At 46.9% G+C, this 26,767-nt stretch overlaps 3 protein-coding genes across 11 annotated transcripts in view; 1 reads left to right on the forward strand and 2 right to left on the reverse strand.

Moving 5' to 3' along the window:
- Positions 1 to 597: 597 nt before the first annotated feature.
- FOXRED1 (FAD dependent oxidoreductase domain containing 1) lies at positions 598 to 8,481 on the reverse strand. Of its 5 annotated transcripts, none has more exons than XM_045798097.2 (11): positions 8,333 to 8,481; positions 6,143 to 6,363; positions 4,972 to 5,082; positions 4,581 to 4,699; positions 3,427 to 3,521; positions 3,095 to 3,196; positions 2,675 to 2,751; positions 2,341 to 2,501; positions 2,090 to 2,219; positions 1,542 to 1,646; positions 598 to 1,317 (listed from the first exon to the last, which is right to left on the reverse strand). In XM_045798097.2, the coding sequence occupies exons 1-11, from the start codon at positions 8,415 to 8,417 to the stop codon at positions 1,063 to 1,065; spliced, it is 1,461 nt and encodes a 486-aa protein (XP_045654053.1). In that variant the 5' UTR covers positions 8,418 to 8,481; the 3' UTR covers positions 598 to 1,062. The 5 variants fall into 5 exon arrangements, with proteins under 5 accessions (XP_045654053.1, XP_045654052.1, XP_045654054.1 ...); XM_045798096.2 differs by having other exon boundaries at positions 8,210 to 8,481; XM_045798098.2 differs by having other exon boundaries at positions 8,143 to 8,347.
- A 219-nt stretch (positions 8,482 to 8,700) lies between these two features.
- On the forward strand, positions 8,701 to 14,678 carry SRPRA (SRP receptor subunit alpha). The gene is made up of 14 exons (XM_045798088.1): positions 8,701 to 8,935; positions 9,554 to 9,637; positions 9,911 to 10,074; positions 10,244 to 10,404; positions 10,664 to 10,823; positions 10,952 to 11,108; positions 11,333 to 11,424; positions 11,531 to 11,649; positions 11,779 to 11,865; positions 12,183 to 12,355; positions 12,462 to 12,675; positions 13,088 to 13,251; positions 13,336 to 13,434; positions 13,593 to 14,678. Exons 1-14 carry the CDS (start codon positions 8,819 to 8,821, stop codon positions 13,719 to 13,721), a joined length of 1,920 nt encoding a protein of 639 aa, XP_045654044.1. The 5' UTR covers positions 8,701 to 8,818; the 3' UTR covers positions 13,722 to 14,678.
- A 336-nt stretch (positions 14,679 to 15,014) lies between these two features.
- SIRAL1 (SIR2 antiphage like 1) overlaps positions 15,015 to 26,767 on the reverse strand; it is a 45,410-nt gene continuing 33,657 nt past the window's right edge. For 3 of the 5 annotated variants that reach the window (XM_045798091.2, XM_045798089.2, XM_045798092.2), the window contains 5 exons: positions 23,894 to 24,121; positions 21,176 to 21,304; positions 19,571 to 19,856; positions 15,716 to 15,775; positions 15,015 to 15,463 (listed from right to left, as the gene is read on the reverse strand). In XM_045798091.2, coding sequence (XP_045654047.1) covers positions 15,450 to 15,463; positions 15,716 to 15,775; positions 19,571 to 19,856; positions 21,176 to 21,304; positions 23,894 to 24,121 — 717 coding nt within the window. In that variant the 3' untranslated portion in view covers positions 15,015 to 15,449. The remainder of the gene's footprint in view (positions 15,464 to 15,715; positions 15,776 to 19,570; positions 19,857 to 21,175; positions 21,305 to 23,893; positions 24,122 to 26,767) is intronic. The other 2 variants (XM_045798094.2, XM_045798095.2) reach the window with 2 other exon arrangements.

Raw genomic sequence — 26,767 nt, forward strand, 5'->3', positions numbered from 1 at the left:
AGAAACACCCAGGTGAGGTGAGGGTGCGTGACCTGTGCTTATTCCCCGCACTATCTCTGATCTGGGCTGAGGCGCAGGGCAGAGATAAGAACATTCCAGTGAGGACATACATACAGTATGCCTTGCCTGCTGGTATATCCCTAATATGTAGCCCTGGGCCTGGCCAAGAGCTGGAGCTGAATAAACGGGGAAGAAATGAACGAAGCCTTCCCTACCCTCTACAGCCAAACTCCTGCAGGGACTCAGGAAGAGGAAGCATTCGTTTGCAAACAAGATGTCTACACCTAGGACTTAAGAATGCTCCTCCCGGGGGCGCCTGGGTGGCTCAGTCCGTAAGCATCTGCCTTCGGCTCAAGGCGTCATCCCGGCGTTCTGGGATCGAGCCCCGCATCAGGCTTTTCTGCTGGGAGCCTGCCTCTTCCTCTCCCACTCCCCCTGCTTGTCTCTCTCTCACTGGCTGTCCCTGTGTCAAATAAATAAATAAAATCTTAAAAAAAAAAAAAAAAAAGAATGCTCCTCCCAGCCTGGTATCAAAGGCTAGTGGGTGCTTCAGAAGCAAGTGCTGGGAGGTGAAAGCACAAAGGACAGAAGCCTGGATGGAAAGGGTGATCACATTTATTGACTGATGGATAGGACAAACAATTACTAAATCTGGGCCAGACCGCCCCGCAATGCTCCCTGCTGGGCTCTGCTGGAGCCTGCCAAGAGGGGCAGAGGCAATCTTTCTGGGTCAGGACCAGGAAGCAGCCAGGCTTGGGGCACATGCTCAGGTATTCTGTCCACTGCACCACCTTGCAGGGCAGCCTTGGCCCCAGCCAGAGATCAGTCCTGGGGTCTCACCTCATCACTCTCTGTTGGCCTGGGCCTCAGGCGCAGTGCCCCTCCAAGCCTACAGTCGGCCCGCCTGCCTAGCCCCGTGGGGACAGGAAGAGCAAGGTGTCGGGAGAGGAGGGTGGGGGAGAGCCTGGCTTGGTGCTCGGGTGGAAGCCACAGCGAGGAGGCCGTGAATGTGAGCCAAGGGTGACGGATGGGGCAGTGGGGCCCAGCGTAGAGCTTACAGGCTCAGATGATATTGTGTTCCTGGACCTTCACTCCCAAGTAAAAGCGGTTGAAGAGGAAGGGGCTCAGGTTGATAGTCTGGAAGTGGCCGTCCAGCACCATCTCTGCCACAGCTCGCCCCACGGCAGGGGCCTGCTGGAGCCCATGGCCACTGAAGCCCGTGGCAAAGTACATGTTGACGACGAGTGGGTGGGGACCCACCACACCATTCTGGTCAAAGGTGTTGTAGTCGTAATAGCCAGCCCAAGCGTTCCGAACCTGCGGGGGGACAAGATGCTGGGGTTCCCAGGAAGGTGCCGACACACGCCACCCTCACTCCTGCTCAGGGGTCAGGCGCAGCGGCCTCTCCCAGCTGCCGAGGGGTCGATGGGCTGGGTCCCTAGACCACGAGTCCTTAGCAGCTGTGAGGTGGAAGGCGTGTGGCAGTGGACAGGCTTTCCAAAGGGACCGAGGTGCTCCAGGCTCATCTGCCTCTTAGTTACCTTCAGAGTCTCAAAAGCCGGTACCCTCTGGGCCAAAGGGGGCCACACCTTGTCCTGGAAGAAATCATGGTCCACCTCCAGGTTCCCTGGGTCCGGTTCCTCCTCCTGTGGTAAGAGGTGGGGACATGGCTTATACTGCCTGGGACACAAGGGCTGACCCAGACCTCACCGACCCCTTTACTCAATCCCTTCAGTAGGTGGGGGGTGGGGAGGAAAGATCCCAATTCAAACCCGGAGGGGCTGGAACATCAGTAACAGCACTGGGCCCTCCAAAGAGCCTAACTCTTTTTCTTTTTTTTTAAAGATTTTATTTATTATTTATTTGAGAGAGCGAACGAGTGAGCGAGCAAGCGAGAGAGAACGAGCAGGGGGAGAGGGAGAAGCAGGCTCCCCACGATGTGGGGCTTGATCTCACGACCCTGGGATCATGACCTGAACTGAAGGCAGAGGCTTAACTGACTGAGCCACCCAGGCACCCCAAAGCCTGACTCTTTAATGACAGTTGGCCTATGTCTCCTGCCCAGCCCCCCAAACGCTGCTTAGCTTACCTCAGTGGGGCTACAGCCACCCAGATAGTTGTTGCCTAATCCTTCTCGGCGGAAATAGGCCCCACTGGCATCTATGACGAACGGGGTCTCCAGGCCCGGTCCCTGGGGGCAGTTCCAGAAGTACACATACCTGCCATGACCAGCAGGTTAGGAAATGGTGGGAAGAGCAGCCCCCCTTTCCCACCACATTTAACAAACGCTTACACTGTTTCTATCCCCCTCTCATCAGCCTCCCCTCAGACGGGAGTCACCTTTTCCTCAGCTCCACAGGTAGCTTGGTGCCCTGCAGGGTGCCAGGTGGGCCCTTCCCGACACCAGCCAGCTCTGCGATCTGGCCAGACCAGGCCCCTGCTGCGTTGATCACGATGGCACATTCCACGGGCTGGTACTCCAGACTGCGGTCTATCTTCACCTGCAGATGCCAGAGGGGGCGGGGAGGGAGGGCCTGGCCCATACACTGGGCACCATGAGAGGTACATTTCTTCCCGAGCCTTAGTTTACCCAGACTGGAAGTGGGTAGAAAAAGATCGAAATGACAGTTATCCCTCTGCTTTGGTAAGGAAGGTGCACAGGCTGGGAACTTACATGGACTTCGTGGATCCTTTTCAAAGTCACCTCTTCCCCACTTGTGGTCTCCGCGTGGCTAGACGAAGAGACAAAACCTGCGGGAAAAAAAAACAAAACTCCTGAGGCCTGAAGAGGCCAGGAGTGGGACTGCATGGGTTTCATGAGAAAGCAAGCCGGAAGGCCGGGGCCTTCCCACAGAGATGGGGTAACCAGGATGAACTTGGCCGCACACAGGACACGAGCGTGTGGAGACCTTCAAGCACATCGTAAGTCACGCAGACAAGCCGAGTTAAGAGCTAGAGTCAGGATGGCTGGGACCAGCCCTCAGGGAGAACCCCGTTTCCCACCAACTCTTGCTTAGCCCATGAGTGAGGGTAAGAGCCCATCCACGCCTGCACCCCGGCTGGCAGAGGGAAGGAGTATGGACCTCAGACTCACGTGTCACCTCTCCATGGCAGAAGAGGACCCCCATGGACTGGACCTTTCGTCGAAGCCCCTGGAGCAGACACCAAGGGTCAAACCAACCCTCGTGCTCCATCCCTGTGATGAGCAAGAGGACTCATGAGGCGGGGTTAGGACCCTCCTCTTCTACTGGATTTCCCGCGCCCCTGACCCCTCTTTAGGGCTCGTAAGCCACGGAAAGGCATGTTGCCCAAGGCATCAGAGTCAGACCCTGCGGAAGGACAGAGAGCTAGCACGGCCCGGGGGTGCCGAGACTCCCAACCTGAGGCGCCCCGCGACCCCTGAGCCCCTCTGCAAGCAGGCCTCACCATAGGACGCCAACGCCACGCCCTCTGTGTTTATCCAGGGAAATTTGTTCCGCAGCTGCTCAGGAGACATCAGGCAGACTTTGGCTCCTTCCTGCCTGAGAGAAATGCGCGGCTGGGTGCAGGTGTGTCAGAGAGGGGGAGCTCGCAGAGGGAGAAGTACGGGCCCCAACTCCTCACGTGGGGACTGCGCCTCATTTGTGTCACTTCTCTGCCCCAAACTCCCCAAGTTTTCCTCCTTGCTGAGGGGGTGAAGACCAAGCCTCCTCGTCACCTGACCCCGCTTTCCTTTCCTACACCCTAGTATCCCCCTGGCCACACTAAATGCCCTGCCACCCCCTAACTATTCCATGTTCTTTCACAACACAGCAGGTCACTTTGTTCCCTCCCCTTGTTCCCTTCTTCTGCCTGGAATGGCCTTCCTGTCCACTTTCTAGTACAGTCCTGTCCACCAGCACGATATCCTATGGGACACTGTCCCCCAAACACAACAACACGGATCCTGAAAGAACACACCCGCAAGCTAGACTGTCTGGTTCGAATCCCAGCGCTACCACTGACTAGTGCCCTGTGCCTCAGTTTACCCACATGTAAAATGGGATGTTGGGGTGGCTACATGAGTAAATGCTGCATCTGGGACATTACCTGATGTCCCTAGGGAGACTTGCAAGTCTATTTGTTAAACACATGCACTCTTGACCAACCACGAGACACACTCAGGAGAGGGGCTGCCCAAACTGGCCTGCTGCCTGCATTTCTGTACGTGAGTCACACCCGTCCGTTCACATTTTTATCCATGTTTTGTCTATGGCTGCTTTTGTTCCAACGGCAGAGCTGAGTGACTGCCTATGACCCCAAAAGCCTAAAACGTTGACTATCTGGCCCTTACAGGAAAAGTGTGCCGATTCCTGGGCCCTTCCCTAGAGGTTCTGGTGTTTAAGGCGTGGGATTTTTCCAGGTGGTTCTTAGGATCTGGCAGATTTCGGAACCACGGCAGCAGCGTGTGGTCCACATCTGTGTGACAGCACAGGGTACCGGAGACCTTGTCTGTGTTACCTGGCAGACTGAGCCTCCACACAGGGACCTGTCTGATCAACTCGCCCATCCCAGTTCCTCACTCGGTGTCCGAGCTTCCCGGGTGCGTGCCGGGCACCCACCTCTGCACCTTCACGTTGCTCTCCATGACAGCAGCACCCTTTTCCGAAGCCAGCAAGAGATAACCTGCGGGGTTGAACTGGATGTCTAGGGGAGGGTCATCGACTACAGCCAGGTACTCCTGTGTGTAAAAAAATTAAGAAAAAAAAGCTCTTCAGAAGAAGCTGGTTTAAAGAAGGGAGGGAGGGCTCTCCTGGCTTCCTCCCCATAGCTCCCGAGACTTAGAGAAGCCCTCCTCCTCTGGGTACCACCACTAGGGACAGAACCAGAGGTCTTAACTCCTACTTGCCCGAACTGCTTCTGCTCCCGGATTGCCCTGGCCAGCTGGGCGGCTCCTCTCTCTGGGCTAAAGGAGTGGTCGCCACCCCAACCCCCAAATCTCTTTGCACGTACATTGATGTTCCGTAGAAACTCAATTGAAAAGAGGGAGAGCTGGATGTTCTCAGGCACCGAGAACTGCTGACGAATCCCGCCCACAGACAGCACGGTGGAGGCCCGGGAATACTGTGGAAAGACCAAAGTAGCTGAGGGAGCCCCGTAACCCGTCACACATGAGCAGAATCCTGCAACAGAAGCACCTTCAGGTAGAGGGGAGTCCTACTTGAAAGTTTATAATCTAAGAGGAGTTGAGGTAGATAAACCCATATGCAAGTCATCCAGCACCCAAAGAGGACGATAATTATTAAAATCCTTCTTTTTTTTTTTTTTTTTTAAGATTTTTATTTATTTGAGAGAGAGAGAGAGAAAGAGCATGCGAGGGAGTGAGCACGAGGCGGTGAGGAGGGAAGGGCAGAGGGAGAGGGAGAAGCAGGCTCCCTGCTGAGCAGAGAGTCGGACATGGGGCTTAATCCCAGGACCCCCAGATCATGACATGAGCCGAACGCACACGCTTAATTGACTGAGCCACCCAGGCGCCCCTAAAATCCTTCTTAGCAGATGTGCAGAGCAGAGTCAGTCATCTAAAACAGCTGAGCACCGTGGCACAAGATGGGAATGGCCTGGAAGTCTGAGGGCAGGAGATTAACATCTCATCTACCAATTGGAAAATAGAAGGCTATGACTGAAATAGTAAGATTCTTGGTTAACTGGCAGTGGACACAATAGCAACATCAAGGGCTCTGAGGAGTCTGGTTCTCCCTCTCCCGCTGCCCCTACCCCCACTTGTGCTGCGCCTCTCTCTCTCTCTCAAATAAATGAACAAAATCTTACAAAATAAAATAGGAACAAGTGTGCAAAACCTCAGAAGTAACAGAACCTAGAAGGGGGGATGAGACAGCTGTTGGTGTCCATCACAGCTGGAATACAGGCTCTCTTTGCCGCACCTGCGGGCAGCCGGAAGATCCAACATTGCGAAATTTGCTTTCAAAAGCAAAAGCCTTACTGCCAAAGTCTCTAATTCAGGGGAAGAAGCACCTGGGGCTATTTCTCAACAAGAGCCAAAGCACAGTCCCTTTGGACTTGGGACCTCCAAAGACTGAAGTCTTTCCTCCCCTCTGCTCCCCTTGCCCTTTAATAAAATAGGTGTCCGTGCCCCACTCATGACACCGCCTCCCCCAGACCTCACCGTGTGGTCCCGTTCCACCACCAGCACCCGAATGGCACCTCGTGGCTTCTCCAACCTCTTCAGCCAATAGGCCACAGACAGGCCAATCACCCCACCCCCCACAATCACCACATCCGAGTGTTCAGGGGGCAGGTGGCTGGTGTTGTACAGTGGGTTCCAGGCCCCTCCAGGAAGGACTGACTGGATCTTCTTCTTAATCTCGGACAACTTTCCATTCTGGTCTGTGGGATGCAGTTATGGTCAGAAGGCCATACATTCTCTTTCCAAGCAGCAAGGGGTTAGAGGATCGGCACAGGAAAAGGTGGGCTAGGAGGACACTGAGCTGGCTGTCCCCATGGCCGACCCTGCTCATAAGGTCAGCTTGTACCCAGCAGAATTCCACAGCTTCACTATATGGTCTGCACGCCATTCGGCTCTCTGCCTTCTCGCGCACCGTGCCCAGCAATGCAAGATTCAGCTTCTTAAAAACGAACACTCTGTACTCTCTCCCTAGGCCAGGTGACTTATGCGTGTTTATCTCCTGTGCAGACTGCTCTTTCCCCTGAGCCCCAGGCTCATATATTCAACTGCATGGTCCTCTCCTCTTGGATGTTGCAGGCTCCTGGACCCGTAGGTCCTGGCACACCCCAAGTGGCAGTGCCCTCTGAAGCACGATACTCTGAGAGGCACCTTACCCTGGATATCCATCACCACCAGCAAAGCTACATTCATGTCCTATCTATTGTCAAGTCCCGGTGGCCTGGCCTCCTAAATACCTCCCCAATTTGTCCCCCCGCTTTTTTTTCATCTCTGCTACCACCACCCTAGACCAAACCACCATAAGCTTTCACCTAGACTAACGCAAAACCTAATTGTTCCCACTAATCCCCCTCTTGCCCACCCAACTCTTCCCTGCATAATAGCTAGAATCTTTTCTAAGCTCGAACTTAATCACATACTGTCTTACTTAAAACCTTCCAGTGGCTTTCTGTTACTCCAAGAATAAAAGTCCAAAATCTTCAACACGGCCTATGAGACACTGCACGGTCTGGCTCGTTTACCTTGCTCTCTCCCTACTCCCCCACTCCAGCCCCTTCCACACCTTGACGGTGCTTTATTTCTTCCCACCACAGGGAATCTACACAGGGTTTCTCTCTGCTTTGAAATCGTGTCCACTTCTTTGTTGGTAACGCTTTGCTTCCTTTCTCTTTCAGTTCAATCATCATTTTCTCAGGAAAGGCTTTCCGGCCCCCTACACTGTCAAAATCTCCTGTCACACTGTCTCATTACCTCATGCAATGCATTTGCAATTTTGAGTTTATTTGGAGTTGCTTCATACTGTACCACGCCTACCTTCTTCACCAATGAATCTCCAGCCTAGCACAGAACCTGGCACATTCTAAGTGCCTTGAATAAATGAATCCTTTCATCTTTCACACTTAACTCAGAAATCTCCAAGTCTTTTCACTGACTCCAATACAAAGCCCAACTCTTTTCAGCAATGTTTGAATCTTTCTTCGATCTGGGCTTACCTTCCTTGTCCACACTACATTTCTTATTTCTACACAAACACTCTTATCTACATGGCTTTTGCTAGTTCGTTCCTTGCACCAAAGCAATACTTCTCTTCTCCTAACTTTTGCTCAGTTCCCCAGAACTTGGAACACATACCATCCTTGAATCAGTGAACAATATCCTTCAAGGCTGATCTCAGTTCCCACCTGCTCCATGCACTTCTCCAATTACACTAGCTTTGGGGACTAGCAGTGCAGAGCATCTGTCCAAGTCGGCTTCTACCCAGTCTTGAACTGGTCTACTGAAGTCTTCCCTTTCCAGCTACACTCCAGGCACCTCCACAGGACATATACTCTATCCTCTTTCCCTTCTTTACTCCTTAACAGCCACACACTAGGCACAGCATCCTGCACAGGAGCAGGACTTAATGCACATTTATCTGTGCAAACAATCAATCAGCCTGGCTGGTGGTAAGTTGAGGCTTAGAACGATCTAGCATTTGTCACCTGAGAAGGGCATCTTTGGGATCCACACATCTGCTCAGGCTTTACAAGATCCGGCAGGCAAGCTTACCCCCTTCTCCCAGCCGACCCACTGTCTTTCCATAGTAGGCCGGGTCCTGAGTTCTGAAGGTCACATAGCTGGAGACTGGGGCCACCCAAGAACCACGATACCCTCCGCTGCCCTCAACTTTACCCAGAGTGGAGCCTCCTCTGTGTGTGCCTAGCCCCCGGCTCAAGGGACCCCGGCCCAAGCCTAGCCGCAAGGCCCTTCGTAGCATGGCCACTCTAACGCGATGCCCCTTTGAGACTCGCACGCTATCTCCTCCCTACGCCATGCCCACCCCGCCGTCACTGCTCCGCGCCGCAGGCCGTTCAGAGGAGCGCGCCCATTGGCCTGCAGCCCTTTCGGGTCCCGCCCCCAGGAACTATCGGCTGCCGCCCTCCGAGAGCCCCGCCCAGCCCCGCCCCCACCCGCCATTGGCGAGCCTGGCGTCTACGTCAGTGCTGCGCGCCCTCGGGCGGAGGCGGAGAGAGAACACGACAGCTCTAAGCGGAAGTGCGGCTGAGCCGGTTTCCGGGGCCGCTGGTGTGACGTGTCCCGCGCTTGGCGCAGCAGGAAGCGGCGGCGATCGCGGCCTGAGTTCCCGGCGCCGGCCCCGGCTCCTTTCCCGCTGCCGCCATGCTCGACTTCTTCACCATTTTCTCCAAGGGCGGGCTTGTGCTCTGGTGCTTCCAGGGCGTGAGCGACTCATGCACCGGGCCCGTTAATGCGTTGATTCGTTCTGTGCTGCTGCAGGTATCGCTCCCCGCGGGATCAGAACTCTGGGCTCGGCTCCCTGACCCGGTCCATAGCCCCTTCAACTGATCCCACACCTCCCTCCCACCCTCTCGGCCTACCCCAAACTAGCCACTCACTCGTTGCCAGGACTCCGCATCTTTCTCCCGCCCCCTTCGGACCATCCCGCAACTTTGCGACGCCCCCCTCCCCCTCGGTTTCTGGGACTCCAGCCGAATTCCGGCGCTTCTTGAGATTTCCCATAGTTCCCTCCATTTACCCCCCCCACCCCGTACCCCCCGCCCCCAGCAGCTTGATTTTCTGTTGTTTCGAAGGCTGGGTGTGAAATGGAAAAAAGCCTTTAAAAAACTAGTGTACAGCTGCTAATAAATCTGATCGTATCATTCTGTCCTTTCTGGCTTCCACGTGTCTTGCCTTCCCTCTAACCCCTTCCCCGACTTGGTACCTCCTTTTCTCCCTGATGGGATGCTAGGGAGCAAGGTCCCAGCATCCTCTTGTCCTGGGGACAGGTCTGACTTTGGGTGAAGTGTCTGGTTCTTTCCCAGAGGTTAACCCTTGAATGGCCCAAGTCTGGGTTTTCTGGGTAGTCTGAACTTGAGACATACTCTTTTTTTCCAGGAAAGGGGAGGTAACAACTCCTTCACCCATGAGGCACTCACACTCAAGTATAAACTGGACAACCAGTTTGAGCTGGTGTTTGTGGTAAGTGGAGCTATTTAAGAGAGAAGTTTACATTTTCAACATAATCCTGATAATTAAGAGAACCTTAATTAATTGCTCCCGGTGTATATGATGAAGTAACTGAGAAGACAGAGAGAGGGTGGAGGGGAAAGGGAAGACGCTCCTGTGCCCAGTCAGAGAGCTTGGCTGCACCTCAGGTCAGGAAACCTGCCAGGCTGCTGAGCCAGTCTCAGGAGGCCTTGGTGGAGTTGGCTTGTAAGCAGATCTGTTGGCTCTGTTTCTCTCCCTGAACAGGTTGGTTTTCAGAAGATCCTAACACTGACGTATGTAGACAAATTGATAGATGATGTGCACCGGCTGTTTCGGGACAAGTACCGCACAGAGATCCAACAGCAAAGTGCTTTAAGTCTATTGAATGGCACTTTCGATTTCCAGAATGACTTCCTGCAGCTCCTTCGGTGAGAGGCCACCCCTCTGCATGACCTGATGAGCTTCCTTCTTTCCTGAGGGTGGTTCAAGGGTAGTAAATTGTATTGAAACACACTCCTGAATTTGCTGCCCAGTTCTAATTGACTTCTTGGTGTGAGGGTCCTTTTTTTGGGACTTTGATCGTTCTCTTCTCTCTAGTGAAGCAGAGGAGAGCAGTAAGATCCGTGCTCCCACTACCATGAAGAAATTTGAAGATTCTGAAAAGGCCAAGAAACCTGTGAGGTCAATGATCGAGACACGGGGTGAAAAGCCCAAGGAAAAAGCAAAGAACAGCAAAAAAAAGGGGGCCAAAAAGGAGAGTGAGTTTGAGCTCCTTGGACATACAGGGGCATGAAAAGTTAACATGGCAGTAAGGACTGAAGTTGTTCCCTGTCTTTCCCTGTCATTGCTTGTCTTTGCTCAGTGCCCATCACCCTATCATGCCCAGTCCTTGTCATCCCCAAGATGTTTGCTCCTAGTTTCCTCTTAATAATTTGGATAATAATAATTTGGGTTTGGAAGACTATTTCCCATTGTTGGAATTTGGTCATTTTTCTCCAGTGAGTTTTCTCCTAACAGGTTCTGATGGCTCTTTGGCTACCAGCAAAGCAGTTCCTGCTGAAAAGTCAGGTCTCCCAGTGGGGCCTGAGAATGGGGTAGAACTTTCCAAAGAGGAGCTAATACGCAGGAAGCGAGAGGAGTTTATTCAGAAGCATGGGAGAGGTCTGGAGAAGTCCAGGTGAGCGTTCTTTCACCATAAATACTGTTGTCTAGTTATGTTGGGGGCAAGGGAGCTTGCCTCTGGCTCTTGGATGGATGTTTCCTCTCCCACTTCACCATAACGCTTTGTGCTGTAACCTTTTACAGCAAGTCCACGAAATCAGATGCTCCAAAGGAGAAGGGCAAAAAAGCACCCCGGGTGTGGGCACTGGGTGGCTGTGCTAACAAGGAAGTCTTGGATTATAGCACTCCCACCACCAATGGAGCCCCTGAGGTTGCCCCCCCACCTGAGGACATCAACTTGGTAAGAGGCAACGGGCCAGTGCGAGTTACCATTAATAAGAAACTGGGGAGGGGGTAGAGACTAGGAGGGCAGTACTTTTGGTTTCTATGAATGAAGGGGTGGCTTACGTTTGGAGTTTTCCAGATCAGAGACGGAGGAATGAGGACAGGCTAAATCCAGGGCTGCTTTTCCCTTGGCCCTCAGTGTTCCTGATCCCATCTTGTTCCTTTCCCTATACCCTCCAGATTCGAGGGACTGGGCCTGGGGGGCAGCTTCAGGATCTGGACTGCAGCAGCTCAGATGATGAAGTGACTACTCAAAACGCCACCAAACCCAGGTAGGGGAATTTCAGGTGTTGGGTGGTGTGGGGGGCTCCAGAATGGATTAAGACTTGACTCCTGCCCACTGGCTTTATATGTATCTATAATCTCTTGTACCTGCAGTGCTACCAAGGGAACTCTGGGTGGCATGTTTGGGATGCTGAAGGGCCTTGTGGGGTCCAAGAGCTTGAGTCGTGAAGACATGGAATCTGTGCTGGATAAGATGCGTGATCATCTCATTGGTGAGTTCTGAGGAACAGGCGGACTCACGGGGTGGGGGTGGTGGAGAGTAGAACCACCTTGCGTTCTCCTCTACCATAGGGTTGTTTACTGTTGACATGGCACTCACACACCTGTCTCTGTCTCTCCAGCTAAGAATGTGGCAGCAGACATTGCAGTCCAGCTCTGTGAATCTGTGGCCAACAAGCTGGAAGGGAAGGTGATGGGGACATTCAGCAGTAAGTATCTCCCTAAACCAGAAAGTGCTCAAGGCATTATGTGTACCAGGAAGTTAAGCGCATCGATCTCCATTGCTACTAGGTGTGTGGCTTTTGGCAGAGTCCTTCACCTCAAAACGTCTTGTTGCGTCACTTAGACTTGAAGGGTTATCAGAACTAAATGAGTTAACACTTGTAAAGTGCTCGGAACCTATCACATGTGGTTTTTGGATTCCTGGGACAAGATCCTTGTGTCCTCCAGATCCCAGTTCCCTTAGGTGTTGGGTGTTCTTGGGAGTGCATTCCTTGGGGTTCACAGATCCATCACCCCCTTTCAGCGGTGACTTCCACAGTAAAGCAAGCCCTACAAGAGTCCTTGGTACAGATTCTGCAGCCACAGCGTCGTGTAGACATGCTCCGGGATATTATGGATGCCCAGCGTCATCAGCGCCCTTACGTTGTCACCTTCTGTGGTGTTAATGGAGTGGGGAAGTCTACTAATCTTGCCAAGGTCAGTACAGCTCCCCACCGGTCTCTGACGTCCTTTTTTCATGCTCCATGTCTTAGTGACTCTGGTTAGAACCAGAGGGACCAATTTCTTTGTTGCTTTTGCACAGATTTCCTTCTGGCTGTTAGAGAATGGCTTCAGCGTCCTCATTGCTGCCTGCGACACATTTCGTGCCGGGGCTGTGGAGCAGCTGCGCACACACACCCGGCGCCTGAGTGCCCTACACCCCCCGGAGAACCATGGTGGCCGCACGATGGTGCAGCTGTTTGAAAAGGGCTACGGCAAGGACGCTGCGGGCATTGCCATGGAAGCGATTGCCTTTGGTATGGTGCACAGGAAGGTGCGGGAGCGGGGAGGGGCTGCTGAGGGCCCCTTACCTCCTGGGCTTCCCTTGTGATTCGCAGAGGGTCAAGGGTTCCCCTCCTACCAACTTACTGCTCAGTAGCAAGTCAGGATGGAGAACTTGCCATGAGGAGTAGCTAACTGTGAGCAGAACTAACATATCTCACCCAGGGAAACCTCTGTTTGCTCTCTTTTATTCTGTTGCCATATTTTCGTGAATGTTCTTGGTGGCCAAGCATAGAATAGGTTTTTGCCCACACTACCTTATAACCAGATCCGGAGCCCAAGAAAGTGTAGGCTTTTAATATAGCCAGGTTACGACTTCTTGAGAGAAAGGTGGGATGAGCAGGACAGTATAGAAGTTTTGAACTGACCACGTTTTTTTCTCTCTAGCACGTAACCAAGGCTTTGATGTGGTGCTGGTGGACACAGCTGGCCGCATGCAAGACAATGCCCCTCTGATGACCGCCCTGGCTAAGCTCATTACTGTCAACACACCCGACTTGGTGCTGTTTGTGGGGGAGGCCTTAGTAGGCAACGAGGCTGTGGACCAGCTGGTGAGGGCTAGGGCCTCCTCCTTTTCCCAGCCTCAGCTCTGGCCAGCGGGGTACTTGTACTTATACCATGTTTCTCCCTTACAGGTCAAGTTCAACAGAGCCTTGGCTGACCATTCTATGGCTCAAACACCTCGGCTCATTGATGGCATTGTCCTTACCAAATTTGATACCATTGATGACAAGGTAAATATGGATGGTACGCGACAAAGCGAGATGGGGAGGGGTGTCCTTCACGGGGGAGCTGATGCTCTAAGGAGATGTTGTTGCCTCCAAAGCTTCCTGTTACCAAGGGGATATAAAGAAGCCTTGAGGTGATTGTGTATGCCCTTTCTCCACTTCAGGTGGGAGCTGCTATTTCTATGACCTACATCACAAGCAAACCCATCGTCTTTGTGGGCACTGGCCAGACCTACTGTGACCTCCGCAGTCTCAACGCCAAGGCTGTGGTCGCTGCCCTCATGAAGGCTTAACATGGCTCTTGCCCAAAACCAAATCACTGCTTCCCCCCAAAGCCCTTCTTCCTGTATCAAGAATGTGCTTTAGAGTATGTGAGTGACTTCTCTTCAGTGTAGTACAGAGGCAGAGTGAGGGGAGCTCTAGGGGCTTGCAGCTCCCCCTGCCCCACTCCCTGGCAGCCCAGCCTCCACCTGCAAGGAGGGCCTAATCATGTTACAGTCCACTGCCCATCGCCCCCTTCCCTGACAGCCTTCCCCTCCTACTCAGGCATTCCCTTCACTCTGCCTACACACTCAGTCTCATTACAGCTTTGACCAACGGTTGGAAGATCCAACACCGGAGCTTTGCTAATTCACACGGTCACAGGGATGTCTGAGCACAATGAGCGGTCAAGAGATTTCCAAAGCCAGCTCTGGGTTCTCCCTTGGATACATAGCTTTCAGGTCCCTGGGGCCAGGATGATACCCACCACACTGTGGCAGTGTATGGCCTATTCTTAATTGCTGCTAATTCTGATGATGACCCCATTCCCCACTGTTTCCTCAAAGCATCAGCTAGACCAGAGTGATTTGTTACAAATGAATGAAAGGAGTTCCTGCTTCCCTCAAAAATAAAGGGAGCTGAGCTGCAGTGTTGCATCGGGCTTCTCAGCCTTCCAACTCCTCCCTGCTCCCAGAATCCAGATGTACGCTCTGCATGTTCCCCTTCCTGGGAGAGAACCAACCGTCAGAAGGGTATACAAGTTGCCCCTCTCCCCCACCCCACTCTTCACCTGAGTGGATCCTGGCTTTTCCTCATCCTCTCTACAGTGCCTGGTAGACAAGTGCTACGTTGAAGAATACAAACCTCTTGTTAAGACTTGTCCTGTAGCTTGGTATTACAGATGTGCTATTAGTGCAATAAGGTGAAGGCTGTCTGCCCAGAGAAATACATAATTTATATAAGAAAATAAATTTCATAAGTAAATTGCCTTTTATGTCTTGGAGTTATTTTATATAGGATTCAAAACTAAGATCCCACATCACGCTAACTATGGTTCTAGGCCTTATGGTAAGAAGAGAAACAAAGCAGGAATTGATACTGAATGGTTGTGCAGAGAATGAGATCACCCCCTTCAATGTGAAAGAACAGAACTTTTAAATTAAGTTACAAAAACGAGGCTCATTTAGTGCCTTTGCAGGTTTTCTAAAGGGACTCTAAAAGTAGAGCCAGGGCCCTGGGAAGTAAATGAACAAGCTTTTAATACAGCTCAGTTATGTAAAATACTGTACACTGTAAAAGGTCTAGAAAACTAGAGCTTCAAGTCATGTTTTAAAAAAGCCATTAAGCTTAATTGAAAAACCAGGTATAGAGTACAAAACTGCAACAAGGGCACGGTGACCCCACGGCGGCTAGCTCCCACGTCCTTCATGCAGGGCTGGAGCCACAGTCAGGGGAGGTGTCGCACTGATCTGTTGTGTGGACACAGGCATGTCCAGCGCAGGGGTGGGGGGGGTGCACTGGGCCCCGTTGTCATTTGGGGATTCGTGAACTGGAAGAGGCCGCAGAAGATCAAGAACCAGTGGGCGTGAAGGACTGAGCTGGAACACCCCCCTACCCCCAACTCTACCCCCAACCTTCAACCTCTGGGTTTTGGTACTTCCACGGAGCTGTGGTGGGTTCTTAAAAGTTTACTTGTTAAATACTCTCCACAGTCGGGCCTGACACCTTGGTCTAATGCTGATGATCTCTCCAGCCCCCTCTCATGTTCTACAGTCTGTGGAGAGAAAAAAAAGAATAAAATGAAGTCTCACAAAACACCTATATGTCTGAAGCTGCAGATATTTAAGTGAAACTTAACCCTTCAGAAGACGAGACATCACAGATACTAGAAATCTTGTGATAGACTCAATAGGAAAATACAGAGTCCTTAACAGGTAGGAGTCCTTGTTCTCCGAGGTACTAAACAAATCCCAGAAAAACACTTTCTGCCAATGAAACTGACAAACAGAATTAGGAAATAGTATACCTCTTATTTCACTGTGTGCCGCTGAGGAGCCATTTAGCTGACCTTCTCTCACCATCCCTGCTAAACAGAATACACATCAGTATCAGATATTAGTCCAGAAAGCCAAAATTCTTAATAGAAAGAAAACCAACCAACCAAAGGGCAATGACATAACAGGGTCTAAGAAGGATGGCATTACTTAGAAATGAATACATCACAGACGAGAAGATAAAGCAGTGGGGAGAATAAACTGGGTTAGTCTTCAGGTAACAGGGAAGCGGTATGGTCTCCTTTAGTTATGTTACTAACACTGCTTGTAAATAAAACATTAAATGGGCAAAGTGTGCCCGCTGTCCCTAACTCATCTAAAAAGGCCAAATTTAGGCAAAAATCCAGGGATGGAGACGGGGAGCAGCATGCAACTGAGCAAATTCAACCATGGAGAAGAGTGAAAAGTAGCAGATGCTCTCACAACACAAAATGAGTTCAACCTGTGCTGTCCAATATGCTGTCGTTAGCCACATGTGGCTAAACAGTTTTACACGAAAAATTCTGTTCCTCAGTCACACTAACCACATTTCAAATGCCCAACAGCAACTTGAGGCGTTTTGTTATGGTAATGGGCAAGGAAGATAAAATATTTCTGTCATTGCAGAAAATTCTATTGGAGAGCCCTGGGATAGATAATAGCATAGGAAAACGTTTAAACCTAAACAGATGGAAGAAAATAGTCATCAGAAATATGAGCAATTCGAATATAAATAAATAAAAGACAGCACAGCACTCATACATACAAAATGGTATTGGTATTCCCCTCTTGGAAAGAACTTTAGCAATAGTTACCAACCACTAAAATATTCATGCCCTTTGACCTAGCAATTATACTGAGAACCCATCTGAAGGAAATTACTGGCAAAAGGAAAAACTGTAGGGATGAAGATATAATTCACTGCCAATAGTACTTACAATAGAAAAAACTAGAAAAAAATTAGAAATTGCCTAACGGGAAAAATTGAATAAACTAATATCCACACTGGATTAGAACACAGTCGTGTTACAACTAGTGGTTATGAAGGCCAGCCATGCGGGAAAATACGAGACATACCACTGAATAAAAAAAGTAACACGACTATGTATAATTGTTCACAACTATGAAAAAATGCATAGGAAAACTGTTAATTGGAAATATACCAAAATAACTGCTTGCATTACAATAATGGATTATAAATATTATTTTTCCTTCCCCCATTCCTTGATTTTTCTAAATATACTAGAACCCACAGAATCTTTTGAATCCAAGCAACTTTCACTATGCAAAAGCAAGTACACAGCAAGTATGCCAGGAGCCTAGCAAACGTTCAGTGTTAAACAACAGCAAAAGACCTCTTACCTCTTACTAGTATGTATCTACAGAGACTCGAATCATAACCAAGGATGGAGGATAAAGCTTGACTTGTTTCGAAATGTTTTTAACCTAAAACTGCTCTGTTAGATTTCAAATCACAAACTCAGCTGACCACTCTAATAAAGTCCCCTGGCCACACTGAAAATCTTTCATTTTTAAAAGTTCAGAAAACCCAACTGAAAGATAGGTAGCTCTGGGAAAAACCACTTTGGGAGAAAGCCCATGCAGTTAAGAAAAGAATCTGTGCCATTCTATAATACTTCTGATGATTTTTGTCAGGAAAAGATTTCGTTTAGCAGGAACAGCTGTCCAGGGGGATTTTGTTATTGTTTTTAATTTTAGCACCTTTCCTGGGTAGATCTCAGAATGCAGATCAAAAGAAATATGCAGAGCTCGGGTAGGTACCTTTGTTTAATGACAACAGAATATGCACAATGGAAAAGCCTACAGAAAGTCCTGAGTCTGGGCCAGCAGCAGCAGGAGCTGAAACACTGCAGGCCAGCAGGAAACACATCCCCAAGAAAGAACAGCAAATTGTTTTCACGAAAGAGACAAACCCAAAAGTTTGTCTTTTCAAAGTGTTTTCTAAAACCCATAAAAATCCTAGAAAAGAACACAGGCAGTAACTTCTTTGACATCGACCTTAACAACTTTTTTCTAGACATGTCTTCTGAGGCAAGGGAAACAAAAGCAAAAATAAGATATTGGGACTGCATCAAAATAAAGGCTTCTGCATGGGGTGCCTGGTTGGCTCAGTCAGTTAAGCGTCTGTCTTCAGTTCAGGTCATGATCCCAGGATCCTGGGATTGAGCCCCTCACTGGGCTCCCTGCTCAGTGGGGATTACCAGAGGGGAGGTGGGTGAGGGGATGGGTGAAATATGTGATGGGGATTAAGGAGTGCACATGTGATGAGCACCGGGTGATGTATGGAAGTGTTCAATTGCTATGTTGTACACCTGAAACTAACTTAACACTGTATATTAACTGGAATTAAAATAAAAAACATTTAAAAAGGGGGCTTTCCAAAGTCTTCTGGAGAAAGGGTTGACATAGTTTTTAGTGTTCATTTGTGGTGATGCCTTTTACAAATCTGGTTCCATTTTGATGGAAAGCCACTGGTAAGAGCTTGTGGAATTTCTCAATACAGGAGAATTGCACTTAAAGCAATCTGATTCAGAAAAGAAATCACGGAATAATAACTAGGTTTAAGAAAAGTCCTCTCTATATTAAATTACTGTATTTATTAGGCCCCCTAAGATGCATTCAGATTGACAGTGCAAAAATATATTAACATACAATTTTTCAAGAATATATACTACATACAACAACAAAGTTTTAAAAAGAATTCTTCAATGTAGCTGATACTAAAAAGTTCTGCATCTTCTAGGGTTACTGGAAACTTGCCTGCAGAAATTAATAAACTGAACTTCTATACCCATTTGGCTTTGTTAAAACCTGGCGGTAAAATAACAAATGAGTGGTACCCTAGCCTCTACCTTTAATACCACCAAAATAGTTTTCAAACAGTATTTAAAAAAATTTTTTTTCTATTTGTAAAGATAATGCATAATTACCGTCAAAAATGCTAGCATAGAAACAAAATACTAAAAACAAAAAAAACAAAAAACCACCTTACATCCTACCACAGAAAGATAACCATAGTTAATTTAGTAAACATCATTCCAGATACTTCTCCATGCATACAGAAACAAAAATAGAACACATCTACAATTCCGTACGAATGGGATGGACCATGGTGGCATTTTACAACCTGGTGTTCCTTACTCACATATTATGTCTCTGATGTCTTTTCAGGCAACAAGGTTTTCCCTCTTATGGCTTCCTTATGTTTCATCAATTACATAAAAGCTGATGTATTTATAAAATCTCCTATTAACTGGAGTATTTAGGTTGCTTCCAATTTTTTTTGCCATTTTAAACAAAAATGATTATATTCCCACACCTGTATCTCTACGAAATTGTGTAGCAGAATTGTGCAATTGTCCAATTATGTCCTTAGGAGACATTTCTAAGATAAATTGTATCAAGTGGGATTTCTGGGTCAAAGGTTTTTAAATTTTGAACATAAGCCAACCTTCCCCTTCAGAAGAGCTGTACTAACTTTACCGTCCCACCAACACTATGTGAATATATTTGTTTTCTCAAAGATTTAGCCAAAACTGAGTAATCTATCATTCTTTTCAATTTTGAAATGTATATTTTAATTGCATTTCACTGGTAACTAGTGAAGCTAAATATTTTTTCATTCCTCCTACTTCTATAATGAATTGCTGGAATATGCTTTGTCCACTTTCCTACTATCCAAATGGCATTTTAGTCTAACCTGAAGACCACGATCTCCCTTCATAACATGGTTGGGATTATATTCCTTACGTTGTTAATGATTTTACCCATCACAAACACATAAAAGGTCGAAGAGCTATTGCTCTCAGTCTCAAGATGCATCTTACCTGATCTACCCCTTGTTGAGATCTCACATGTCAGTCGCTTGAAATATTCTGGGAGATCAGCATATTCATTTCCATAGGAGATGACCTTAATTCCTTTGTCCAGCATGTTTTCTCGAAGCTTCTTGAACTCATCCACATCTCCTCTCCGAACCAGCATGAAATGTTCTAAGTCAGATTTATGCTTCACAGCCTCCAGAAAAAGGGCTTGGAAAGTGGTGTCATCCACAGTCCAGCCACAGCCCAGGAAAAGAAATGACTTGTTTTCATAGAGTTTCTGAATCTCTCTCTTGCAGGAAAAGAAACAACATGTTAATGACACTGTGAAGACACACATAAGGCATGTCTGAAACAAAAAAGTCAACAGGGTCATAACTACAACATTTAGCAGAATGCAATGACCAATTAACCAAAGTTTAACAGGGTATATTCATCCCACGAAGGAGTCTGATCTTATTGTTTATGCCTACAACTTGATGATCAGTCTAAAATTTTATCTTTACCCAGCATCCTACTGCTCTCTGTTCAGGCTTTCACTGGGTAGGCAGTGGTCTACTTGCTATACGGTTTGTCAGATCTGTGTCCAGAGGCCATAAGGCATTGAGAAGTTTTCAATATATCTTACTCTTTTCCATTTTCTAATCATATTTTCCTTTTTTGCTTTACAAACTGAACATGGATCACCAGAGAAGATAACTCCATCACCAGATTTGCTCAAAAAAAAAAAAAAAAAAGTCTATGGCACTAAGAACATCAATATATACGTGTGTATATGTACATATACATACATACACATACACGTATATATACATACACGTACATATACAAACATTAGAAATGACCCTGACCCTGCTTAAGGGATCACTCAGTGTCAAAGATGGATGCAATTAAAACAGATGTCAGGGAAAGTATAGGTGAAAAAAAGTCACATTTTCCTGGTCTTTCTTTTGCTGCATCATGTAAGTGACCTACTCCTGAAAACAGCCTGTCTACACTGTTCTCAGAGCTGGGGGCTGGTGAATTTTCCCAAATACCCCTGGCCAGAGAGTGCTTCTGGGGCCAGAGAGTGCTTTACACAAACGTATGACCAAGTCTAAAACCTGTATCTCAAAAAAGCAACAAGCTTTCTCACAAAGCTTTTTTATCATCTTACTTAAAATTTTAAAAATTCTTTGCACTGAGCAATACTGTGATAATTCAATATAAGCCCATCACCATTCACACAGAGTCTCTTTAGAATGTATGTTCTAGGAGTGACTGGTCGGTAAAAAGGTGTGTATATTATTATTGGCATACAGAGGGTTTAATACTATAATAAACGATAGAGGAAGATAATGTAATCTCTGTACGCAGGGATGATGCTGATGACAGAGTGCCATCTGCTGGCTGTCAATCAGGACCAAAGTAAAAGCCTCTGGCTTGATACCTGAAGAGACACTCTCCATTTCCTAAGCTGGCACGCACAATCACAAGCGAAGAAGCACAGAAAGAATGTTTCAACTCCCAATTTTAACTCATGGGGAAAATGTTACCCCGTGAAGACCGATCGTATATTCAGAGGTTTCCCAGGAAGGCTTTCTGGAGACCAGCAAGATCGGCACCACTCACCATAACTTCAGTGTTCCTGAGCACATTCTGATACCCAGCTGGATGGAGGACAATGCCACTAGGATTGGTGTAGACCCCATGGATGTGTAAGACGCTCAGCTTCCGCTTCTCCTGAGCCCACTCTAGAACCTGTGTAACACAAATACAGCTCAACCAAGTTGGCAGGGCTGAGCATTTGCTTAAAGGAGCCCATGGGGACGAGGCTGTTTGGACAGACTAGACTGCTGGCATAACCCTTCATGATACCGTAGGGCAAGAATGTAAAACCTAGTGTGGCCTCAGTTTCCATTCCAGGCACGGCTGTTAGGACTGATGGCAGCATGTCTGGTGATTTCTCTTTGAAAGTAACCATCAAAAACTAGAAGTTATGTGTCATCATTTGCAGAAATGCTAGGGCTCTTACCATTGGTGATACACATGACAGCTACAGGTGGATGACTGTTCCAATAATGATCCCCAAGGCATGACGCCTCCTTGTATCCAGGCCCTGTGTAATCCCTTTCCACACTTACTCCAGGCTTGGCCGTTGGCTTGCTTCAGCCAACAGGGCATTAGCAAACACAATGCAAGCAGCAGCTTGAAAAATGTTAGCATGAGCCTCATTTCTCTTTTGCTGCTTCTGGAAGCTGGCACCATGTAAGAAGCCTTGGCTAGCCTGCTAGAGATGCGTGGCCCAGCCAACCTCCCGCACCAGCAGACGTGGAAGCAGGGCCATCTGACAGCACCGCACCTTGGTCTAGCCGCCAGATGACTGCAGCCACGTGGGTAACCAGCAAAACCAGCAGAACTGCCCCGCTTCTAAGCCCAGCTCAAATTGCTCACTCACATTATCATGTGCAAAGAAAATGTTTGAAGCCCCAAAGTTTCGGGGTGGTTTTTGTGCAGTGGATAAGCAACAGAAGAATCACTCCAGTCCCCCAAGTTACCTAAAAAGCTACCAATAAAGAACAATCCCTTAGATGACAATGGCAACAACAGCCACCTGGATGCCACCGTTCCATTTTCTCAAGGGCTTGAGAAAGCATAATTGCATTCTCATAAAATTCTAGAGAAATAAGGTATGGGTTAGGAAAAACCGTGAAGAGGCACAGAGATGCCAAACGGGAATTCCACTAGGCCACATTTGGACCACCAGTCATTGGCTTTAAGCACGACATTTCAATACCGCCCTCTTGTGGACTAAAACTACAAAGCAAATCTTGAAGTTCCGGGACGAAATGCGAGAGAAAAGAGCAAATCTGAGAGAAACCCTTAACTTTGAAAAGGCCCTTATGTTTCTGTTGCTGGTCATAATCCTAGAAGATTTTATCAGAAACATCACAGAAGCTGTTTCTTGCCATTAATTGTTGAATTTCATTCAATCATCAATGAATTCAAAAAAGTATTTACTGAGCACCAGCTACATGCCAAGTACCATCTCAGATGCCAGGGTAAGAAGGGCTGACGTGGTAACTGCACAAATGGTGTTACTGCTTCCCTGCAATAAACAGCGAGGAAACAAACCAAGATAGAAACTGAAAGTTACAGTAAGTGCCACGAAAGAGAGGGGCAAAAAGATAAGGACAGGCCCCTTCCAAACATATAAGGGCAGGTCAGAGAGGCCCCCTCTCAGAGGTGATACCGAAGTTGAGACTTACAGGTGAAGAAGGAGCTTACCATACGGAGCATGGGGGTAGCAGGTGGAAAACATGCCGGCCAGAGACAACCGGTCTTCACGGCACCATCTCTTTAAATCTGATTTCTTTTTAAAAGCGGACTGCAAAGTCTGCAAGTCACAAGAGTGGTACTGTAGCTGCCCCCCCCCCGCCCCCGGCAGAAGCAGTGCTGCGACAGCACATGCCAGCGGGCCGATCAGTTTTCTATCCAAACTCTACTTATCTGGGCTCTAACTTGGACACAAAGGCAGGTTCCTTGGAAAACAAGGTGGAGAAGGAAAATTGCAAAGCACAAAGCAGGACAAATGAGACTTGGTGGCATTTTACAACCTTTTTTTTCCACCTTCTTCTTCAATTGTTGTCTCTGACATCTTTTTATGGCGATGAAAATATTTCTCCTTTCATGGCTTCACTGTATTTCATCAATGAAGTAAATGCTATTGTATCTACAGAATCTCCTATTAGTGCTAAAGTTCAAATTACAAACTCAAGTGACCATTCTAATACGAAAGCCTTATCTTGTTAGCCGACCTAGATCAATAATTCAATATTATGGTGAATGGCTTAGGTATAGCATGGGCTGTATTAAAAAAAAAACAAAACAACTCTCCTGAGGTTTCCACTAAACGTTAACTTCAACCCAGCTACCACTTGGCTTGAAAGCTGCTCTTCAGATATCATAAAGTGGTTTTCATACATTTTTAATAGAGGCCATGAAGAATATATCCTAAGAAAGAACTCTAAACCAGTAATATGGTCATCTGGTATTAGCAAAGGTTAAAAAGATCTTACAGTTCAAATGACTTCCTATACCTTGCTTTGAAATTGGGTGAAATTGTCAAAACTCACAGAACTGAACACTTTTAAGAGCTGTGCTAAAATTTTACTCTGTTTTGATTTTATCCCAAAAACCAAAAAAATAAAAATCCAACTAGGGACAAGAATCTTCCTTTCAACCTCAACATAAATACTAGCAGTGTATAATATACCAACTAGAAAACAGTTTTTCTGATGAAGATACAACCCACCAGCCTGAAGAAGAGACTAATCCTTTACTTGTTACCTTTTTCTCATCAGTCAGGTCAAGGGATTCGAGTTGCTTTCCCTGATCTGCTGCATACAGTTCCAGGAGATTATCAAAATTTGTAGTTAATACCAGGGCTCCATTTTCCATCAGATGGAGAACTGACTGAAGGAGCTGTTTTCCAGAATCTTCCATCTTTGACTCCAAATCATCAAATACTTCATATAAACAGTCCTTGAAAAATGTGGATCGAACATTACTAGTTCGCTGGGGAGGAATTGGAAAGAGAAAAATTAATTCCACGTGTTTTGGTAGGTCATTTGTTTTAATAACAATAATATAGCAAATTTTTGAAGAACACTGTGTACTTAAAATAAGGATAAAATATTGTCTACCTCAGAGATTTATAATAACAAAAACAGGAAACATGCCATGTGCTTATTAGCACAATGCCTAGCACATAATAAGTGATCAGTACTATTATATCATAAGCAAATAAGCGTAAATTCTCTAAATAAGCATTTTTATAGATTGAAGAAAATGGGCATGGTCAAGAGAAGTGAATTTCTACCAGGATTAAAAAGGGGGGTGGAAAGCACAGCACCTACTACCCTCTCTAATTAGGCCTCAGGTAAGAAGACAATATTTTCTGTTAAACTTTCCTCATCTAGGGAATAACCAATAAAAGACAGCTAGTTCTAAAATGTGGTTTAGTAGCTCTTTTTCTTTTCTTTTCTTTTTTTAAAGATTTTATTTATTTATTTGACAGAGAGACAGCCAGTGAGAGAGGGAACACAGCAGGGCGAGTGTGAGAGGAAGAAGCAGGCTCTTAGCAGAGGAGCCTGATGTGGGGCTCGATCCCAGAACACCGGGATCACGCCCTGAGCCGAAGGCAGACGCTTAATGACTGCGCCACCCAGGCGCCCCTGGTAGCTCTTTTTCTAATCCTGGGTTGCTTTTTACAGATGTTTATGGATTTAGGAAAAACAGCTTACCTTCTCCCTGCCTGTTTTTTCCCCTAGCATAATTCAAGAATTTGTTTACAGATATGCTAGGAAAAATACTTAGTAAATAATAAAGGTTATTAAAAAATCTGCATTTTGCAACTGTTTTTAAAAATACCAAACACTAATCAGTTCTAAACAGACTTCCTTTTTTAAAAAATTTTTTTTATTTTAAGATTTTAAAAAATTTCTCATTTGAGAAAGAGAGAGAGAGAGAGAAGAGCGCGAGCATGAGCAGAGGGGAGGGTCCGAGGGACAGGGAGAAGCAGACTCCCCACTGAGCAGGGAGCCCAACGCAGGGCTCAATCCCAGGACCCTGAGATCATGAACGGTGCCAAAGGCAGACGTGTAACCAACTGAGCCACCCAGCCCTCCTCCTCCTTTACATATGGTTTATCTGAATAAGCGCTTTCCTAGTTTCATTCTGAGTGTATGTAAATACCTTGATGACTAATGAGGAAATAGAATACAAACCTCAGGTAGGAAGGTGGCTTTATAACTTAAAAGATCAAGTGGGCCGAGGGACACAGGAATTGCAAACGGGAACGTAACTATGTAATGTGCTATAACAACTGTCTGATCCCTATCTTGTTCCTGCAAATACCAGGCCAGTAGATACTATGAGAGCAAGAATCAGTTCATAAAGGACCCAGTATTTCCCAAATTCCAAGTACCTGTACTTAGCTGCTAGACGCATAGATATTAAGCTCCTTTTGTTTTTCCTCAAAGTAGTCCCCCTACCTTCCTGCCTTCCTTTGTGTATCCTTCTAACAGCGCAATGCTCAGAGAAAGATCTGTTTCCATGGAACCACGTAAGCAGATTCATAAAATACACTTCCATTTGCCAAATTCTTTTCCTAATTTTCCAAGTATTTTATAAAAATTATCCAGTCTTTAAATTATACCTACCAAAGAAATGGTAAATATTTAACCCTTGGAAAACTAGAGCACAGAGGTGAAACAGTACCTCTATTTGGTGGTTACACACCCCGACGTTTATCTGGTCTGTCAATCACTACTCCATGCAACATCTACCACTAGACAGGATTCTCATTATCCCCTGTTGTCAGTGGGCTCAAAGATTCTCTTCTAGCACTAAACAGATGGTATAGCCCATATTTACGTGGCTGAAAATGTGGATCATGTTTTTCAACTTGCCCATTTTCATTACATAATGGCATAAATAATTACATCACATATTAGCAGCCATAGGCAACCAACTGGCAACCTGAACAACCAGAATGAACAATCTGATCAGAAACAGTGAAGAATTTACAATCATACTTATTGAATTTCACCAGATACATGAATTATATCAAAAATATGATTCCCCTTTAATGTCCACCAAAATTACAACCTATTTACCCTACAGTCTTGCAAACCCATTTCTGGGAATATGTCCCACAGATACACTTGTATATGAAATGACATATACAAGGTTATCATTGCTCTGTTATCCATAGTAGTAAGACTGGAAACAAGCCAAGTACCTGTGTGTAGGAGACTGAGATGGCCAAGAACCCATATAAAGGAGGAAAGATCTCCAGGATTAAGTAAAATAAACAAGGCGCCGAACAGTACATTCAGAATGCTACCTCTAGTCCTATTTGTTTGTTTTGCAAAAAAGGAAGACTGAAAAGATACTCAAAAAGCTAGTAAGAGTGGTGACCTATGGGGGAGGGGTGAGTTTGGGAAGAGGAGGCAGACAAAGATATTGTAGGAATGAGATGTCATCTTTCTCCCCATCATTTTGATTTCTGCAATGTGCGTAAATAATATCTATTTAAAAAAGCAAAACTAAGCTTAAAATTAAACAAAAATTATGGTGATTTTAAGAACTTCCCTGTTGTGTTTTAGATCTTCATTTTGTACTCTGATTCATACACAAATGGTTATACAACACCATATT

Source organism: Ursus americanus, chromosome 16, assembly GCF_024610735.1.
Source record: "Ursus americanus isolate L20-20 chromosome 16, mUrsAme1.1.p, whole genome shotgun sequence".
Classification (NCBI taxonomy): domain Eukaryota; kingdom Metazoa; phylum Chordata; class Mammalia; order Carnivora; family Ursidae; genus Ursus; species Ursus americanus.

What these genes read in the sequence shown, in the direction of transcription:
- FOXRED1 (XM_045798096.2), bottom strand. Translation starts at nt 8,417, where the DNA reads ATGCTACGAAGGGCCTTGCGGCTAGGCTTGGGCCGGGGTCCCTTGAGC. An exon ending in CTGCCATGGAGAGGTGACAC is followed by an intron (nt 2,752 to 3,094) that starts GTGAGTCTGAGG and finishes TTTTTCCCGCAG; the next exon opens with GTTTTGTCTCTTCGTCTAGC. An exon ending in AAAGGATCCACGAAGTCCAT is followed by an intron (nt 2,502 to 2,674) that starts GTAAGTTCCCAG and finishes TGGCATCTGCAG; the next exon opens with GTGAAGATAGACCGCAGTCT.
- SRPRA (XM_045798088.1), top strand. Translation starts at nt 8,819, where the DNA reads ATGCTCGACTTCTTCACCATTTTCTCCAAGGGCGGGCTTGTGCTCTGG. An exon ending in AGTTTGAGCTGGTGTTTGTG is followed by an intron (nt 9,638 to 9,910) that starts GTAAGTGGAGCT and finishes CTCCCTGAACAG; the next exon opens with GTTGGTTTTCAGAAGATCCT. An exon ending in TTGATACCATTGATGACAAG is followed by an intron (nt 13,435 to 13,592) that starts GTAAATATGGAT and finishes TCTCCACTTCAG; the next exon opens with GTGGGAGCTGCTATTTCTAT.